The 19447-nt window shown below is 53.2% G+C and overlaps 1 protein-coding gene across 8 annotated transcripts in view; it reads left to right on the top strand.

The window, feature by feature from the left end:
• KIF1A (kinesin family member 1A) overlaps nucleotides 1-19447 on the top strand; it is a 105906-nt gene that overhangs the window by 75987 nt on the left and 10472 nt on the right. For 3 of the 8 annotated variants that reach the window (XM_021710512.1, XM_008054240.2, XM_021710510.1), the window contains 8 exons: nucleotides 276-384; nucleotides 1374-1440; nucleotides 1544-1628; nucleotides 4267-4372; nucleotides 6617-6643; nucleotides 16741-16855; nucleotides 17878-18011; nucleotides 19297-19358. In XM_021710512.1, coding sequence (XP_021566187.1) covers nucleotides 276-384; nucleotides 1374-1440; nucleotides 1544-1628; nucleotides 4267-4372; nucleotides 6617-6643; nucleotides 16741-16855; nucleotides 17878-18011; nucleotides 19297-19358 — 705 coding nt within the window. Of the gene's footprint in view, nucleotides 1-275; nucleotides 385-1373; nucleotides 1441-1543; nucleotides 1629-4266; nucleotides 4373-6616; nucleotides 6644-15294; nucleotides 15319-16740; nucleotides 16856-17877; nucleotides 18012-19296; nucleotides 19359-19447 lie in introns of all 8 variants that reach the window. The other 5 variants (XM_008054245.2, XM_008054242.2, XM_008054246.2 and 2 more) reach the window with 2 other exon arrangements.

The following is a 19447-nucleotide window of genomic DNA, read 5'->3' as shown; positions in this document are numbered from 1 at the left end:
GCATGGCCCTCTTCAAGGTTATGCCCAGGTGTGCATAGCAATGTACTTCTTGGGACATGGGGAATGTGAAAGTCTATGCACAGTTGCTGAGGACTGACTGTGCCAGGTCTGGGGGTATCCTGGGCAGGAGTAGGGTTGGCTGGTTGTTTCTCTTGGGGAGGAAGGTGGTATCCTCACTGCCTTTGATCTCCACCCTTCTCCCTAATCCCTGAGTGTGCCCTCAGCATGTGATGGGTCAGTTACCCCATCAACACATGCTTCTCCTATCCCCCCAGTGCCGGCCACCAAGCTCAGCACGCTGACACGGCCCTGCCCAGGGCCCTGCCACTGCAAATATGACCTGCTGGTTTACTTCGAGATCTGTGAACTGGAGGCCAATGGCGAGTGAGTGCTGGTACTGGGGTCCCTAGAAGATGTAGGGATGGGGAGAAGGCCCTGGGCCTGGGCTGGGGTACCCAGGGGTGGGGGGGAGGAGAGGGACGAGGCACTGAGTTGCTCCATGGGTTGCCAGCACCCAGAATTGTTTTTTCAGCAGGTGTTTATTGAACACCTCCTGTGGGCCCGGCCTCATCTAGCTTGGAGGAGCTGACGTGGATGGGGGCTAACAGACAAGGACCTCTTGGTGCTGAGCACTAGGCAACAAACCAAGGGTGTGGGTCTGGGGGTCACAGGGTGGGGCAGCAGATGTGATGTTTACAAAGTGATCAAGGGACATTTGAGCAAAGGCTGAGGGAGGTGGGAGGCAGCCCTGCAGCCTGGAGAAGGTGTTCCAGGGCACCACTGTGGAGGCTGGTGGGACTTGCCTGGTGTCCTTGGGAGCAGCTGAGAGCTGGGCTGTGGCTGGGCTAGAGTTATTGAGGGGCTAGAACAGCTAGGCCAGGAGCTCAGAATGGGACCTGGTGCAGATACTGGTCCTTGCCCTGTGGGACAGGAGCCTTAGGGGCTGGAGCAGAAGGGGCCCCTGTGCTGGGACTTCCTCTGGCCATGGGTTGCAGATCTGCTCAGGTGGGACTGGATAAAGAAGGAGCCTCTGTGATTGATCTCCGAGGAAAGGGCAGTGGAAAGAAGTGGATGAAAAGAGGGAGCAGAGGCTGTGCAGGGAGCAGGGAGACTCTTGGAGCTGCTGCAAAGATCCAGCTCAGTGGACCCAGGCCTTGCTGCATCTCCTTGTTCACCCTCCTGGCAATGGGCAGGACGGGGTGTGTTTCTGTACCCAGCTGACCCTGGTCTCCATGGACCCAGCCACCAGACCCTTACCAGGAGTGGCTGATTTTTTCTTGTTTTTAATCCTGTTCACTCTGGGCACCAGGGGCCTATGCTGCATATGCATAGGAAGTAGGGCAGCCAGCACCTCATGTGTGTCTCTCTTCCAGTTACATCCCTGCCGTGGTGGACCACCGTGGGGGCATGCCATGCATGGGGACCTTCCTTCTCCACCAGGTTTGAAGCTTTCTCTGCCGCTGCCCCACCCGTTTCACCCTTCCTCTCTCTGCATGCCCCTCCCCCAGTGGTCTCACCATATTCTCTCTCTTGGCATTGGCAGGGCATCCAGAGACGGATAACCGTGACGCTGCTACACGAGACTGGCAGCCATATCCGCTGGAAGGAAGTGCGCGAGCTGGTCGTGGGTGAGTAAGGCAGGTGGGGGTTGCCTCGGGGGCTAGAACTGGGCTGGTGGGAAGAGCGTGGGCCTTGGGCCAGAAGTCCAGGGTCCAACCATAGCTCTGCCTCTGTCTGTGTGCGTCAGGCTAAGTCATACAAATTCTCTGTGTCTCAGTCCCTCATCTGAAAAGGAGAGTCTTGGGCCTGGGCGATGATTCCCAAACTTCTATTTAATCATTGTATTAGAGTTATAGGGCTACCGTAACAAAATACCACAAACTGGGAAGCTTTAAACAACAGAAATGTATCATCTCAGTTCTGGAGGCCAGAAAATCCAAAATCAAGGTGTTGGCATAAGGCATGCTCTCTCTGAAACTTGTAGGGGGAAATCCTTCCTTGTAGGAAGGATCTGGTGGTGTCCAGAAAGCTTTGGCATTCCTGGCCTGTAGACACACCCCTCCATTTTCGCACAGCTTCGCCCTGTGCCTCTGTCTTGGCATCACTGTCTTTCATGTCCTTTCATAAGGACACCAGGCATATTTGATTAGGGGCCCATCTTGCTCCAATGTGACCACATCTTCACTCAGCTTGAGCACCTCTGTAATGCTCTACTTCCAAAAAGGTGACATTCTGAAGTCTCACTGGACTTCATGGCCAAGCCAACCTGTGACTGGAATCAATGCACAGACCAGCTGAGTCACTTTCTGGGGAACACCTGATTGGGATTTTGGTGAATTTGTTGCAGAGGGCACAGTTCAACTCATAACTGTCACCAAGGATCTTAGACTTTTTCTTCCATAATACCACGTCTTGAACTCTTTGGTCTACCAAATGTTTTCTTGGCTAAGCTATAAAGAATTTATCTGCCTGATTTTCATTCAAGGACACAGACAGTTGAGTATGTCATCAGTATGAGGCCACCTCCAGTCCCACACTGACCTGGAAAGCACTGTCCTGCCCTGGGCATTTTGGTAGCTGGATGAGGTGACTGTTCATGCAGGACTGTAGGTAGGAGGATCTGGGCACACCAGGGCAAATGCTTTTATTTTATAAGTTTTGTGTCCAATTTCATATGAATCATAAAAAGTGATGGCATGAGAACACAAACTCACCCTTCACATGTTGTTTGGGGCAAGCCTGAAGGGAGTGAATTCATTTAATGGCAAAGTTTAGGCAAATACATAGCTGATCTATGGACCAGATAGCACCGCCCCCTCCTGCTGACCACCTGCTCTCACTTTCTCAACCGCAATGGGTGGGAAGGTGGGTGTACACAGCAGAGAGGCGGTGTCCTCTGGATTTGGGTCCTTCTTCGCTTGGGCCCCTTGAGTCACTTTATTTGGAGCACCTGGCCTCTCTTCTGCTCCCCCTTGGACCCCAAAGTCACTATTTACAGCCTTCCTTTGAGCTCTGGGTCCCTTCCCAGATGGTCATGGGACTTTCAGGCCCTGTGAGATGGATGGTGCTGCAGACAAGGGGTCAGCAAAAGGGATAAGGGTCAAGGAGAGTGCCTGGGTGACCGTGAGCTCTGGGTGAGTGGGCCCTTTGAGGCTGAGGAAGGGGTGGAAGTATGAATGACAGAGGAACAGGACCCCAGCATAGCCCCTGCTGCTCTCTCTCCTGACCAGAGGCTCATGGGTATCAGTTCTACAGGCTGGGCACCTGGTCAGACTCAGTGGGTACTGGCCTCCTGAAGACGACTCTGATCTAGGCAGCTCTCTCTACGGTTGAGCCCCTCTCCTGCTGTGGGCACTGTCTCAGTGTGGACCTGGAGGGCCCTCGTGTGGAGAAGGATGTTTTGCTGCAATCCCACCTGCCTCCTCTCAGAACCTAAGTGTTACAGGGTCACGTGTCGCAGTTCTAGGAAAGGGGTGGGGGAGGCTCCATGTACACCCACCACACAAAATCCTGACTGTGTCCTGGATTCTGATTTGTCTCCATTCATGGTGGAGGAGAACGAAGATCCAGTCATTATTCAACAAATGTACACATATTTGTTTACTCTTTTGAATGAGCAGAATTGTCACTACCCGGCCAATACATTATTAGAGGAAGCTACCAGGCAGCATTCCTGCCTCACAGAGGTTCTGGCATGTTTTACAGACAGGCAGATACTACCCCTAGTGCAGGTAGATGTCTAAGGGGACTCTGATTGGAATGCTCCCTGCAAGGTGAGATTTTATGGCATGGATAGTGTTTCTTCTTTTCTCTTCTCATCTCTCCTTTTCTTTTATCTTATTTCCTCCCTTTTCTCTTCTTCTTATCATTATTTTTAAGTATTAAAAGTAGCTGGAGCATTCCTCCTTGCATCTTGCTTAGACTTTTTTTTCCAATGGTTGAGAAGACCTGTGCTTTTCTGGGCTTAGAAACTGAATATTTCAGGGGTGGGGGGTGTTAATTGTGGCCAAGAGACAGAACTTGGACTACAGACAAAACTTGGACTACAACAAGAAAGACAGTAGAGCAGTAACTGCAATGGCATCTGGATAGCCAAGGACCCCCCAGGTCTCCCTCTCCATCCTGGCACTACCTTTTACCAGACACTCCTGTGGCCATGTGGGGAGCTGGTTTGCTGATGGGATCCCTGCCAGAGGCTGCCAGCAGGGCCCAGTGTCCCACCTGCCCTCCTGGGAAGTGACCTGCAGTCTATTATCTTTTCTGTAGGTCGCATCCGAAACACTCCAGAGACTGACGAGTCTTTGATTGACCCCAACATCCTGTCTCTCAACATCCTCTCTTCTGGATATATCCACCCAGCCCAGGATGACCGGTGAGTCTCTGACAAGGATCGCAGTGGATTGTGTTCCCAACTCCCGGGAGACAGGGCCCAGGTCAGCACTCAGGGCATGTTCCCAACCTGCCAGGCCCTTAGCTGATCCGGCCATGGGGTCCAGCCACACATGACGTCCTGCTCCGCAGCCCTCCTCACTCTCCTTTCTGACACCTGAAAGAGCTGGTGCAGCAAGGTGGCTGGCGGACTTCGCGTCCCCTGGGCTTGTTGGTTTGTACATTCTCATCATTGGTTCAGACATTAACGTGCCCGTTTGTTGGTCATCCAGCAGAAAGGCCAGCATGGGGACTAGAGGATGAACTGAGTTCTGTCCTCAGGAGTTTTATGGGTGGGAGGTGGATGAGCAAGCAGGACTGCGCTGCTGTGGGTGAGTCTGTGGCCTCTGGCAGGCATCCTGGGGTCAGGGATCCAGCAGCCTGGAGTAGACACTGCTTGGCACACACCCTGCCCCTCATCACGGGCCGCTCCTTTCCAAGCTCTCAGGTGCCATAATCTTTGCAACCTGAGCAGTCCCAGCTTGACCACATCTGGGTAGTGGCATTCAAGCCCCCAAGGGCATCCTTGTCACCTCTGCTAGGGTCTGCTGGAGTGGGCAGGATGTGAGAGGGAGGTAGCCCCCAAGGTGGGCCAAGGCAGGTGGCTCAGGACTGCCAGGTGGAGATGTACCATGGGCTTGACTGCATCTGAGATGCTGCCTTTCAGGGACTTGGAGCTAGTAAGGCAGGTGCTCCAGAGTCCCATCCTGCTGCTCCCCAGGGGTGCAACCTGGCTCCTGCTGCACAAGGCAAGAGCTGACCTTTGGGACTCGAGCTGTGGATGTCTCCACAGGCCGCTGGTGACTGTGTTCACAGGAAAAACGTCTTTGAGAGCTGAATGTGCTTGGAAAAGGGTGAGGGGACCCCACCCCTGCAAGGAGATTCAGGGCTCATAAGGAGGGAGGGTCCTGGGGATGTTGTCATCTTCTTCTGACTCTTAGCCCAGGAAAAACTTGCCCTGTACACATGTTCACAAGACGATGAAGAGTGCAGGGGAAGGGGACTATGAGAGCAGGCTGGGGGGCATATCTGGGAGAAAGGGGAGATAAGGCAGACGGTGGGTTGGGCCAGGGCCTGGGGACTTTCTCGGACCTTGCTTCTCCTGTTACTATAAGAATGCTGTCTGGAGAGGCATAGAGAAGGCCTGGCACCCCGACACAGATGCTCCCTGCTGGGGTGTAGTCTGTTTTGCTTTGGCCATGGGGGACCAGGACCCTTAGGAGAAGGGTGGGGGCCAGGAGGGCCTGTCTGCCATGTGAGTGATGCTTTGGAATCTGGGAGATGACCTCATCCCCCTTGACCTCCGACGCTTCCTTAGACTATGCAGCTCCCGGATTCTTGGGGCAGAAAGGGAGTAGTGAGGCTGCGAGAAGGTGGGGCCTCCCACTCTAGGCCTCCCTTCTCTTGCTGTCTCCCTACACTGAGGGCTGTTTTGGGGGTTCTCTCTTTCCCCAGGCCCACCTGGCTGCTGTGGGACTAAGGTGATTCAGGAGGTGGTGGTATATGGCTAGACCTCAGGCTGATGGGGCTTTGGCTAAACCCATTCACCCTGTTACTGGAGGCCCAAGAATCCAGCACTGAAGGAGCTTCCACCCTGTACCCTAGGGACTATGAGATGTGAGACCTGTTGCGGGGCTTCTCTGGGGTTGACCAAGTCTGTGCTGGGGTCAAGGCCTTGGGTCTAAGAACACAGAAAGGCACGTTCATAGGGTGAAATGTAGGCCATGACCATAGCTGCTTTGACCCCTTGCTTGGCTCCTGTCCATGCTAGTAGCCCCCTGACCCCCTAGAAAAGTCCAGAAAAGTCTCAAGGGCCATCCTCAGCTTGTGGCCCCAGGCAGGCACCATCCTGTGGCTTGGCTGACCCAGTCAGTGGCCCTTTCTCTCCTCTGGATTGTGGCTGACATCCTCAGAGCCTGTGACGGGCTGGGCTGCTTTAGGCCTTTCTCCTCCCACAGATACTGAGGCTCAGGAGACCCCAGTTCTGATTCTGGCCTTGGGCCACCTATGCGCTTTGCCATGGCCTCAGCTTCCTCCTGCTCCAAGGCCCTATGCTTTGCAGCCTCCCTGGCTCAGAGTGGGCCTGTTGGCCACAGGCGACTCCCCTCTGTGCTGCCCCTCACTCCCGCTGCCCCGCTGTCCGGCCCCCTCCCCCCTCACTAACCGTGTGATTGTTTGTGTTTTGCAGGCAGTTTCTTGATTCGGACATACCTAGGTATCATTTGTGTCCCTTGGTTTCATTTCAGCCTCTTTCCTTCCCTCCTCCTTTCCTGATCACCCCTCACAACCCTGCCCCTCACAATCCTGAAAAGTTAATTTCCAGCTTTTTGAATTTCTCATAAGTTTGCTCACCTTTTCCTCTTGTTTCTCCCATCTTCTTCTTTATTTGTATTTCCTTGGGATATTGTCTTATATTTTTATTGCTTTGCCCACCCCTGTCCCTTGGCTGAGTCCCTTCTGCCCTCCACTCTTGATTTTGGCTGCTTCTGTAGTTTCTACCCTCCTGTAGACACTGGCTGGCCTCCCGCTCCTCCCACCTGAGCCTTGCGTGCCCTGTGCCGACACCCTGCCCTGTGGAGTGGGTGCAGGTGTCCCTCGCATGCAGGCTGGCTGGCCTGGCTGCCTTTGGCTGCACCATCTTGTGAGGACCAGGCCTGCTCCCCATTCCTGCAAGGGGCTGTAGCAGGCAGAGCCATGAGTGCAGGGAGCAGGGAGGGGTAGACAGGAGCCAGCCACCAGGAGATTCAAGTTCCAGCACATTCCACAGCTGCGTGGAAGCCCCTTACCCAGTCAGGCCAGTAGGAGGGATGGCAGCTTCAACTGCGCTTCTCTGACCATAGCCACCATATATTCTTTGTGGAAGCGGTAGGTGGTAAATTCATAATGTGACCATTGAGTCCTAGACTCAGGCTGTCCTCGGTTCCAACTCAAAAAGAGGCACAGGACCCTGAGCAGGGAAGACTTTGGCTACCTTTCCCCTGGCTGGAGTGAGGCCTCTGCCCATACCATCCTGGGGCAGGGAGTCAATGAGACCCTGGGGATGATAACCTCCAAGTTCCTCACCCACACTCTGGTGAGAACTCAAGTTTGTTCCAAATGGAAGGCCAAGACTATCACTTTCTGGGTGCAGGATTGTGGTTAGAGTTTCATGGCAGTCATCTTGTGGGTCAGCTTTTTTGAAATGAACTGAGCAGTAGAAGGCCCTTTAGTCTTTAAGCTACACCTCTGAGTAATGAGAGGTGCCAAGCCTCCTCTGAGGTCATGTCCTTTTCAGATCATGTTGTGACGGATATGGACAGGTGATTGCTGTGACTGTGCCATGGCAACTGGTTGAGGGACCACTGTGGCCAGGAGGAGACCCCACTGTGGGGCAGTAGGGCTGTGTTCCTGTTGGTGTGCTCCCTTATGCTTGCATGTATATATACCTCTTTCCATGAACAGACCTTTTCCAGAGGATGCTGCCGTCTAGGAGCTGTGCCAGCCCTCCAGGAGGGCCCAGAACTGGGTGTGGCAGAGACCTGTCAAGGGACAACTGTGTTGGTGACTACACTGAGAAGGGATCGACTCTCCCAGTAGTGACTCAGGATGGGTTGCCAGAGGAGGTGTAGTGCTAGCTGGTCCTGGGGATGAGCCAACTTGACTTAGGCAGTTTTCCTGTGCTCAGAACAATCCAGGGTTGGAGATCCCATCTACTCAGGGTCATTCCCTGGAGAAACCTAATTTAGGGGCTGTATTGTGGGCAAGTAGAATTTTCCAGGCCCATCAGTATGATCTCATGGTGTGTGTACGTGTGTGTGTGTGTCTACATTTTGTTCAGGTTTGAGTTGTCCAGCGTTTAGGTTCCACAGTCTCTAGGTTTGAGGGGGATGTTCAGGCTGGTTCCAGACACCCCCAGGTACAAGCACATGGTGCCTCCAGGAAGGTTCTGGGTAAAACAAACAAAATGATGGCACCACGGAGGGAGAAGGAGCTGACTTTCCTTCTTTCTTCAGCCCTTTGGACTTAATGAGGCCCTTGCTCCTGTTCCTGAGTGGGGGAGCTGAGCCTTTCTGTGGCTAGGCTCCCATTCCAGAATGAGTTTGCCATCCCCTAGTGGGCAGCAGGCTTGGGGCTTGGCCTTTAAGAGGAGGCCTCAAGCTCAGGACATTGAGAGGGAAGGAGAGAATAGGAGTTGGAACCCCAAGACCAGACTTGAGCCTTCTTCTTTGGGGAAACCTTCTTCTGTGATGAGCAGTTCTGTGGACAAGTGAAGGGGGGGTTGTCATCCCAAATATCTACAGTGGCTGGGACCCTGGGGCCATACAACTAAGCTTAGGGTAACCTGGCTCAGCCATTTGCTGATTGTGTGACTGTGGATGAGTGGTGGAACCTTCTGGAACTTTGTTTTCCTTCCCCCGCAGAATGGGGATAATAAGATCCTGATTCAGGTGGTTGTAAGATTAAGTGAGTTGATACATGGAAAACTCTTAGCACAGGGATGACACATGTCACTATACACATGAGTTGTGCCTTTATCTTACTACTAGTAGCTATTGTAAAAATGCATCACTCCTGAGCTAAAGTACGTCTTTTATATTAGCCATTACCACTTTGCTCAAGAAACTGCACTGGGATACTGTGGGTGTTTCTCTCTCTCTCTCTCTCTCTCACACACACACACACACACACACACACACACACATACACAGAGTTAGTCGCAGAGGATGAGGACAAGGGTGCTTGTGAGAGATTTGGTTCAACCGTCTACCATATTCTTGCATCTCACTACCTGCCCTATGCCATAGGGGCTGATACGCCCTGAGCAGAGGGAGTCAACAGGGTCCTTTAAAGCAGAATTTCTCCCTGAGATAGTGACAAGGAAGTTGAGGAGCAGCGTGGCCCATGGTCACCCTCGCCTATTGCACCAGGCTCGGGGACTTGTTTCCCCACAGAAGCAGTCTAGCTCTGATACCCTGAAATCTTCTCCAACCTCCTTGGGAAGGGTCCAGATGCAGAATTTTGCTGAGACCCTGGACCTCAGTTGCTTTCCTGTTCTGTTCTTTCTTGCTGTGTCATTTGTGGGGCCACAACATTCACACATTCATTCATTCATCTATCACCTATGATTAAGCCAATCCTATGAGTCTCTTCCTGTGGGATTAAAGATGAAATCAGGAAAATCTGTCCCCAGAAAACTCAAAACCTGGCCAAGAAGCATACTCATTCCCTCATCCCCTCTTTCAGCTCCTCATCTGCTCACACTCTCACTCCCTCATTCCTTCCCTTATGCCCTCACCCCATCATTCCTTCATCCCTCCTGTTCTCATCCCTCCCTTCATCCTCTCACCTTCTCATCCCCTCATTCTTCCCCTCATCCCCTCACCCCATCATTTCTTCATCCCCTCCTTTCCTCATCCTCTCCTCCCTCCCCTCATCTCCGCATCCCTCATCCTCTCACCTACCCATCCCCTCATCCCTCATCTCTCGTCCCTCACCTTCTCACCCCTCATTCCTCCCCTCCTCCCCTATTCCTTTATTCCTTCACATCCTAATCCCCTCACACCTCCCTCATCCCCACACTTCTCTCCTTATCCCTTCATCCCTCACCTCATTTCTTCCCTCATCCTCTCATCCCTCTCTTCATCCCCTCATTCCTCAACTTATCCTTTAATCCCTCACCTCATCCCTCACTTCCTTATCCCCTCATCCTTTCCCTTACCCCCTCATCCCTCCTCTTATCCTTTCACCCCCTCATTCTGTCACCCCTCATCCCCTTATGTGTCACCTTTTCATCCCTCCTCTCATCTTCCACCTCCTCATCCCCTCACCTCTTCTTCTTTCCCTCATGCCTCCCCTCATCCCTTCACCCCTCTCACCTCCTGGTTCCCTCATCCCTTCCCTCATTCCTCCCCTCATCCACATATTTCTTTCCTCATCCCTTCCCTCATCTCATCCTCTCATCTATCCCTTTCTCCCCTCACCTCCTCATTCTCTCATCTCATCCTCACATCCCCTCATCCCCGTGGCAGATGCCGACCAAGCAGGCTCGGTCCTGGTCCTGGGACACAGCAGTGATGGGGACAGGCCTGACCAAGAAGCACACTCATTCCCTCAACCCCTCTTTCAACTCCTCATCTACTCACCCCCTCCTTCTTCCCCTTATACCTTCATCCCATCACACAGGGTGAAGGGGAGTGTGGAGGGTTCTGGTAGGGAGATAGCACCAGGAAAGAGCAGGCTTACCTGAGCTGGGAGCATGGAAGGACCCCATGAGCAGGAGTGGAGGGGAAAGTAGGAAAAGGCAGCTCCCAGAGCCAGGGCTGAGTCCCTTCCTGCCATTTTCTCTGAGGGCAGATCTGGTTGAGGATTCCCCTTCTCTGAGGGACAGTAATCTCCAAGGCTGGGCCATCAGATGGAGACTGGGGAGCATTAAAATGCAAGTTTTTTTGCAGCTGGCACAGCTTCAGGGATAGGAAGCGGTCAGGATGTCATGTGTTGGTGTGACTTCTGAGCGGGCAGCCTGGCCAACCAGCTCTGGCTATCTCTGCTGGACTACAGCCCAGTGTCTACCATGGGGTGCCTGAACCAGAGCCATGCCCTGTTTTGCTCTGCTCGGTACCTATGCATTCCTGCAGGCCTGGTAGGGACTGATGCCACTCTCTCAGCCATGCTCCCCAACCTCCTTCCTGCCCCTGTTGAGCCTGTGCCTTACATCTGGCATGCCTGCCATTCCAGCTTTTATGCCCAAATCCTTGGCAGACTTCAATACTTCCCCAGGCAGCCTTCCTGATACTGCCAACTTGCCCAGCTCTAAGAGCCCTCTCTTTTCTGTGTTGATCTACTGGATATTTGTTCCCAGGCCAGGCTTAGAGCTTCTGAGAGTAGGGATAAGGTTTCCCAGCTTTATATTTCCCCAAAAGACAGAGTCCAGGGGTAGGCCTCAGTCAGGCCAAGAGGGAGCCTGCAGCTGCCCTCAAGGAGCTAGGAAAGTAAGGCCAGGACTAACAGGATTCGGGCCTGGAAGGACACAGGGAGGGCTCAGGGTACGGCCCTCAGAGGTGTCCAGCCCAACCTCCTCAAGGGTATGTGCATTGTCCCACGTGGCTTAGCCCTGTGTGAACACCAGCATCCAGCTTTAGCCCCAGGGACAGGCTCCGGCTGTGGGTATTCTCGGGTCCATTCTGGTCCATAGGCTCTGAAGCTGTGTGGTGATGGTACTGCCTAACTGGGCTTTGTGTTGCATTCAGACCCTGGGAGCGGATTCCTAAGTTTGGGATTTAAGCACATTGCCCTGCTCTTAGCTGTGTGGTTGTGCTCTGATCGTGTCTCCTGCTGGGATCATGTTCCCCAGGGGTGAGGAGGGGCTTCCCTGGCTGTGATCTGGAGACTCAGTCCCAGGAATCAATCTACTGGATTACTCCCCTGGAGATCCTGGGCCACTACTAAGAGTAACAATTTCTCTTGAAATGTACTTCCTAAAGCACCATGGGTTTCCGGTTGAAGCCTTGAGCATGGGATTTAATTTTCAGATTCTTAACAAACCCATTTGCATCAAGATGCCTACCTTGCCCACCAGTTTGCCCACGATGGCTATGACACTTGTAAGAAGAGCTGGGTATTGTGATTGCATGGTGGTGTGTAAATGCTGCCACGGGCCCTCTGAAGCAGGCTTGTTTCATAGTCATATGCAATATAACCAGGCACCCTGTGTGTTGAGCCCAAGATACCAATGACTTCCCACTCTAGAGGCCAAGCAGAGATGAGGACTGACTTACCTGAACCTCTGGCAGGAATGAGTGGCATCTGAGACCACCTGCTCAGGTCCCTGTAGCCTGTCTGTTGCAGAATCTATGTACTCTCTTTCTGAGCAAGAATTAAGATGGAAGAAGTATTTTGCCATTGTCTTTGTCAATAAAACATTTTTTAATGAGTGTCCTCTCTTGTTTGAGCACTGAGCTCTCTGTCCCAGAGCTGACTGTGGTGGTCCTGTTTCTAGGTCCCTGCAGAGGGCAGCCTCTGTCCCCAGGTCCAGAGGAGAGTCCTCAGAGAGGCCTCTTTGTCCCCTCCCAGTTCAAGCCAGCCAGTTGGAGTCAGGATGTCTGCTGGACCCCCACTCCCTCAATTCTGAGATTCCTCCGCTGCAGAAGGAACTGCTTAGACTAGCCTTTTTCTCCTGAGGGAGGACCCGCGTAACTAGGAACTAGGAGCCGAGAGCAGGGGCTTGGGAAGGCCTTGCTGGAGGGAGGAGGGGCAGAGGTGAGAACTGGGCACTTGAGCCCAGGTCCTGGCTGTTGCTGCTGGGGTCTGGGGAGGGCTGGTTCCTGCTCTGGGGCCTGTTTCCCCAGTTATGAGATGCCCAGGTTGTAGAACAGACAAACTGTGGGATAATGGGGCAGCTGTGATGATGGTGAAGCTCTGTACAGGCCAGCTTGGTGCTCTGTTCATGCAACCACACCATACCAGTATTTCTGCTTCAGTAGGTCTGGAGTGGGGCTAGAGAATCCATATCTCTAAGTTCCCACGTGGTGCTGATTCTATGGGTCTGGGGTCCCCGTGTCTGGCTGCATGTTTCTTCTTATTATATGTGAGGGCTTAGCCAAATGTCACATGGAGTAGAGTGAGGAGGGCTTCAGGGAAGGGGGGCACCGGGCTCCCTTCCTGGAGAGACTTGATGCACAGAGAAATTCCATGTAGGTCACATACCTGCTTCTGGAGTGGGGGTCCTGGTGTGGTCTGCAAGGTCCTCCTGGCCTGCTTCATGGAATTCGCCACAGCAGGGCAATTGTGGCTGCCTCTCAACCTCTCTGGGTCTTAGTTTCCTGCTGTATGATTGAGGGGTGCTGATCAGTGGTTCCCACACTATGTCCTGCAAACACAGTGGGTCCTGCATGGTCACTTGGGTCCCTGGTAAGTGTGCTGCCACTCTGCCATACCCCCCTACCCCGAGCACATGTCCGTCATCCCCACGGTCTTGCTTGGGGGTCTGTGTAAGACCTCCCTCTGCAGAGACCTCAGGGGTATAGGAGACTCAGAAGAGTTGCTGAGGACCCTCTTTGCCCAGAGTTCCAGGGCCTGCCACCTTGGACATGGGGTACTGGGCAGCAGTTTGGAAATGACCTGTGGGCATCATTGTAGCTGTGCCTATATGGGACCTTGGTCCTGCTGGCCATCTTGGCATGTGGGGGATAGGGCAGTGGTCTGGAAAGGCCCAATCTTCAGATGTGTACAAGAGCCTGGGAGAGCCTCTCTCACTACCCTGTCCCCAACTCACGTGTGAGATGCACCACAGTTAGGTTTTCAGATATTTTCACTGGGGTGGGAGCAGGGAAAAACCATATCTCACCTGGACTGAGAAATTCTCCAAGATCCCTGAGGTGGGCCTCCTGTGGAAGCAAGGCTGTTTTCTACTTACAGCTCCAGGCCTGACTCTGTCAGAGTCTGCTCCACCCTAGCAGAGGATCATGGCTGGCCTTACACTTGTTCTTTTGCTGTATCTTACTCGGGGCCGAGGAGCCCAGGATGGGATGGGGAGAGGGCTCCTGATGCCTGAGGAGGTGCCTAGTCTATGAGGGCCCCAGTTCTTTCTGAAGGACACATAGAAGTGATTAGGTGCCAATGCCCTGGAAACCTTATTGTTCCTCATCCTGGGGGCTGAGGAGCACAGAGAAGGAAGAGGAGAAAGGGGAAGGGAAGTCAGTTAGGGTACTTTAGGGACTTTGGAGGCAGATGGACAGAGTGTCCAGCACTAGGCCAAGCTGGAGGTTACAGGGCCAGTGAAGCTTGCAGGCTGAATCTTACCCAAGGCATAAAGGTAATGATAATGGTGATGCTAACATGTACTAGATAGTGATGTGTACAAATAATGACTTATGCCAGACAGTGATGATGATGGTGATATGTACCAGATAGTGATGATAATAACATGTACTAGATAGTGACGAATACTAGATAGTGATGATAATGTGTGCCAGATAGCGATGTGTATCAGATGGCAATTTGTACCAGATAGTGACATGTATCAGACAGTGATGATAACATGTATTAGATAGTGATGAGTACCAGATAGTGACATGTACCCAATAATGATGCTAACATGTACTGGATAGTGACATATACCAGATAGTAACATGTACCAGATAGTGATAATAACATGTATTAGGTAGTGATATGTATCAGATAGTGATGATAGCATGTACTAGGCAGTGGTGTGTACCAGACAGTGACGATAATGCGAACTAGATAGTGATGATAATATGTCTAGATAGTGGCATATACCAGATAGTGAAGATAACGTGTACCAGATAGTGACACTAATGTGTACCAGTGCCCAGCCCTGTTCTCATTACTTATGTATTAGCTCATTTAATCTACTTGACATCTCAAAGTAGGGACAATTATTGTCGTGTTGTACTGATGAGGAAGTGGGGCACAGAGATGTTGTTGACATCATGAGGCCCATGCAGCTGTGAAGTGGCTCTGCAGCATTCCAAGTGGTCTGGAGGCACTTGATCTGGGTCAGGCTGCATCAGTTTCTGCTCTGTCCTGTAGGCCTGGCTCCCACAGGGCTCCTGGGAAGTTCCAGGAGAAGAGGGCGTCCCTCTAGGCCTTGGTTGTGGCTCCAGGGCACCTGCTGGTCCAGCTGGGTATGGATCCAAGGTTCTCACTGCAGACCTGGGGGAAGTGGGTGTCTGCAGGGCCAGGGCCGAGGGCTCTGTGAGGTCCTTACATGCCAGCCCATGCACAGCAAGAATCTGGGGGCTGTGAGACCTGGTGTGCACCTGCCCCACTCCTTGGTTAGCTGTCCCCGGGCCCTGTGATGGTGCTTGTTCTGATGTCTTCATTTCTTCTGTGTGTGTACGTGTGTGTCCTGGCTGCCTCCGCCTTTAGCGTTTCATTCGGAAATGACACTAGGTACAGCTCACTTTTCTCTTCTGCCCTCGCTTGTTCTGTCCTCTTCTGCTTTCTCGAGTTCCTTTCTCCTTGACGTCTGCCTGCTCTCTGCTCGTTTTCTGATCGCCTGCTGTCCTTACTCTCCTCTGGATCTCTTCTTGGTGATGTGTGTTGACAGCGGCCCTGCCCTAGTCCCTCTGCTTCATCTCACGTCCCTGACTTGTGAGAATCATACCCCATGCCCAGATCGTGCTGTGCAGTAGACAGTGCAGCGTGGTGCCATCTGTGCCTCACTGCGGCCTTGGGAGGAGCCCAGCCATTTTGGAGTCTGCGCTACTGCCCAGCTGTGTGTGCCAACCTATCTCTGAACTGTGTCTTTATGAGGATGCTTGAATGGAAACTGGGCGAGGCTGGGTAGACAGTAGGGGCAGGGGGCTGACAGTGATGCTCAGGATGTACGGAGCAGCCACACTGTGATTGAGGCAAACTCTCCACCTGAAATATGACCAGTCCTCCAGATGAACACCTAGCCTAGGGAAAGAGGTCGGGAAATCTGCCATCTGGAGGGGTGAAAACAGGCATGTCGTAAAACAGATATCCTGTCCCAGAGCAGACAGCACCTGAGGTGTCTGTGGAGCCCAGTGGGACCCTGTGAGGATCTAAAATCCCAGCCTCCTGGATTGGCCCCAAGCTATACTGGGGAGAGGTTTGCAGGCCACTGGCTCACACTAATTACCTTTCTGAGTTAGGGATCAGGGACAGAGAGAAGAGACCCTGTCTCCTTTTTCTAATAGACAGCCATTCTCACGTGGGGTCCCATAGCTGCAGCAGCAGTGATGTTGTCTGCTCTGGACCACCCTGTTTCCACTCCAAGCATCCTCCCCCAAGGGGCCTTCCTCTGACGGAGAGCAAGTCCATTGATGGAGGAGATGGACTCTGGAGGGTTTTGGCAAACCTGGGCAGGACCTTTCAGGTCCAGGGAGAGATGGTGTCACCTCCTTACTCAGACTGAGGCTGGAATGGGCCCAGCCACCAGCTTCCGTCCTTTCCCTCCTGCCTCCAGCCCTCCCCTAGTTCTCTCCTCACCCTTTCCCTGCGTGGCTCACCATCTTAGCTCCCTCTCCTGCTCCCTCCTTCCCTTTCCTCTCTGCCCTTCTTGTCCTCTTCCCCCTCCATCCTCCTCTCCTCCCAGCCTTGGTGTGAAAACTGGAGCTCCTTGGGCATCACAGAGGCCCCTGCTCCCCTGGTCCTGAGTAAGGAGGGGGCCTGACCTTCCTGGAGCTGCCACCTGGGCTTCAAACTGTGACTCCAGAGGCTCTCCCTACGGGCTGCCCCACGTCGGTCTGTCTGTCTTTCTGTCCTTTTGTTTGTTTGCATGTCCCTATCCCAGTTGAGAGTAGCCCCCACACCATTATCTGTTACCTTGTCTCTGCTTCCTTTCAGGACCTTTTACCAGTTTGAGGCTGCGTGGGACAGCTCCATGCACAACTCTCTCCTGCTGAACCGCGTCACACCTTATCGAGAAAAAATCTATATGACCCTCTCTGCTTATATTGAGGCAAGACACCTCTGCCCAGGGCACTCCACCAGCCACCCTCCAAGTCTTGAGGTGCTGTGGGCCCTGGACAACCCCAGATGATCCCAGGCTCTTTTAAAGGACTTCTTAGGTTCTTGAGTTACACCCATGTGCTTTTTGGCAATGCCCACAGTGAATCCACTCCACTTTACTTAGTGTGGAATTTTGTCCTTGGGATTGTAAGATAGCTGCAGCACCACCAGACGTTGTGTCTGTGTTCTAGCCAGCTCCAGAACAGAAGGTTCCCAACTCCACTCCTGTTCCCAGGGTCTGAAGTCCCCAGGCCATGGCCAAACCTGGGCTGTGGCCTCCCTTTAAGTTGTAGGAGGTGGCTGGGTGTATGAGTGTTTTTTGCTAGGCACAATAGTGAGGGAGAAGGAGACTTGGGGAGAACAGGGCAGGGACATTTGCAAGGTACACCCCCACTGCTTAGAGCCTAGTTGCTCTGCTATTATATGGGTGGTGTGACCATCTCATGGGATGGCCATAAGGTTAGACTGAGGGGACACTGGGAACTTTATGCAGCGAGTGTTAGGACACCTCAGGTTGCTCAACAGTTACCACCAAGTTTAGGAAGACAAAGGAATGAGCTGATTAGTCATTAGCATGTTGTCCAACAGGCATTCATTTTTAGTGTCATTTTAGAGTTTAAATATGTGTACACAAATGACCTAGTTTGATCCTCACAGAGGTTTTAAAAGTGGGGTGTCTTCCTGATTTCATGGTGAAGCATTTGAGATCCTTGAGGCAATGAGGCCTACATTTGGGACTCTCAAGGTCTTTACACGGAGGCCCTTCCCTCAGGTGGTCAGGGGTGGGGCCTTGACTGTCTGTCCCCAGCAGGATTTGACTCCAGGGCTGGAGCAGAGACTTTGCCTGGGGTCCTGGGAAGACCTGGGACTGCGGGTCTGTGCTGGGCCTTGTGTTCCACAGAGACCTTTGGAAGCAGGGCTGGGGCACTCTGGGGTCCTTGTGCCCAAGCCCCTACCTTCCGCCTGTCACAGATGGAGAACTGCACACAGCCAGCTGTCATCACCAAGGACTTCTGCATGGTCTTCTACTCTCGTGATGCCAAGCTGCCAGCCTCGCGCTCCATCCGCAACCTGTTTGGCAGTGGGAGCCTTCGGGCCTCGGAGAGGTAGGCTCACAGAGGTGATGTGGGGGCTGCCTGATCCATCACCCTGGTTTTGGCAAGGACAAGGCTAGACTCTACACAGGGAATGGCAGTCTGACTTGTATCTGAGGCCCGACCACACTCTTGGCTGGTTCCCTGTGCTCACTTTTCTCTTGCTCGCCTGTGACGTGGGTGTTAGTGGGGATCTTAGCACCTGCGGGGGACACCACACCTTGCTAAGGAGTGTGAGGGAGCCTGGGCCAGCCTGCAGGGAGAAGAAGAAAGGAAGAAGGCCTGGGGTGCCTGTCTGAGGCCTCCTGTGGGTGGTCTTGGGATTCCACTGCACGCTTTGCTGGGTGACCTTTCACCCTGGGGGTCATAGGAATCCATGCCACAAGAGGAGGAGCTGGGTAAATATGGGGGGCTAGCTGGGAAGGGAGAACTCTAGACAGATCTTCCTGCAGGACACAAGCTGAGCTGCTCTTCTCAAGGCTGGCAGCACCAGGGGCGGTGTCAGACATCAGACACCAGGGCCAGCATTTTTTCTTGTGCTTTGACCACTTCCTTGCATTCAATTGGGGGTGAGAGAAATGAGTTGGAATGCCAGGGCAGTGAGGAGGGTCCACCTTCCTGGCAGCAGGGATAGCTTAGGCTGCCAGACACCTGTGATCATCCTCACTGAAGCCTCCCTCCATGGCCTGCCATATGGACCCCGTGTCCAGGTCCACTCTGGGCACAGTCAGAAGGAAGGAGCATGGGGTTCAATACTCATCCTCCTTGAAGGTTGGCCATGGTCACTCTCGGATCACCCAGTGACTGTGGGATGCAGCTGGGTGGGCCTGTCTCCAGGAGAGAGTAGCTGAGGGAACTCAACAGAACCAGTGTCCTGGGAACAGCAGGGCTTCTCTGGGAGGTGAGGTGGGGGGTGTAGGGCCTGCAGGGCACTCTATGCCCTGGAGGGACTGATGATGCTGGACATTAGGGATTTGGGGACAAATGTGCTCATGCTGCCCGCTCTGGCCTGGGACAAAGTGAGGCCCTTGTGGGGTTCTGGCCTGGGGTCATGGTCCCAGGGCACCTGAGGGAGGAAATCCAGTACATCCTTTATTTGGGGACTGGAGGGGGTCTGGGATGGGGACAACTCAGGGATCCTGACACTTCACTACCCCAGACCAGGACGCCTGGTTCAGGAGTGTGGTGGGACTTATGCCCAACATGCGTTTGATGGCAGTGCGAGGCAGCAGTTAGGCTGTCTGTATTCTTGTTGTGGTGCCTGGTGGCAACATGTCTCCCACTCTGCTCCCTGCAGCAACCGAGTGACAGGTGTGTACGAGCTCAGCCTGTGCCATGTGGCCGATGCTGGCAGCCCAGGTAGGTGTCCACTCTGTGCTCTCTGACTGGGGTAGGAGTCAGGGCACAAGGGTCCCTGGTCTGCTTGACCTCTGTTCCCTTCTGAATGA

This window comes from Carlito syrichta, unplaced genomic scaffold (assembly GCF_000164805.1).
Source record: "Carlito syrichta isolate Samal-C Ts95f unplaced genomic scaffold, Tarsius_syrichta-2.0.1 Scaffold289289, whole genome shotgun sequence".
In the NCBI taxonomy this organism is placed as follows: domain Eukaryota; kingdom Metazoa; phylum Chordata; class Mammalia; order Primates; family Tarsiidae; genus Carlito; species Carlito syrichta.
Note: the sequence above shows the minus strand (reverse complement) of the source record. Positions and strands in the feature narration are given on the sequence as shown.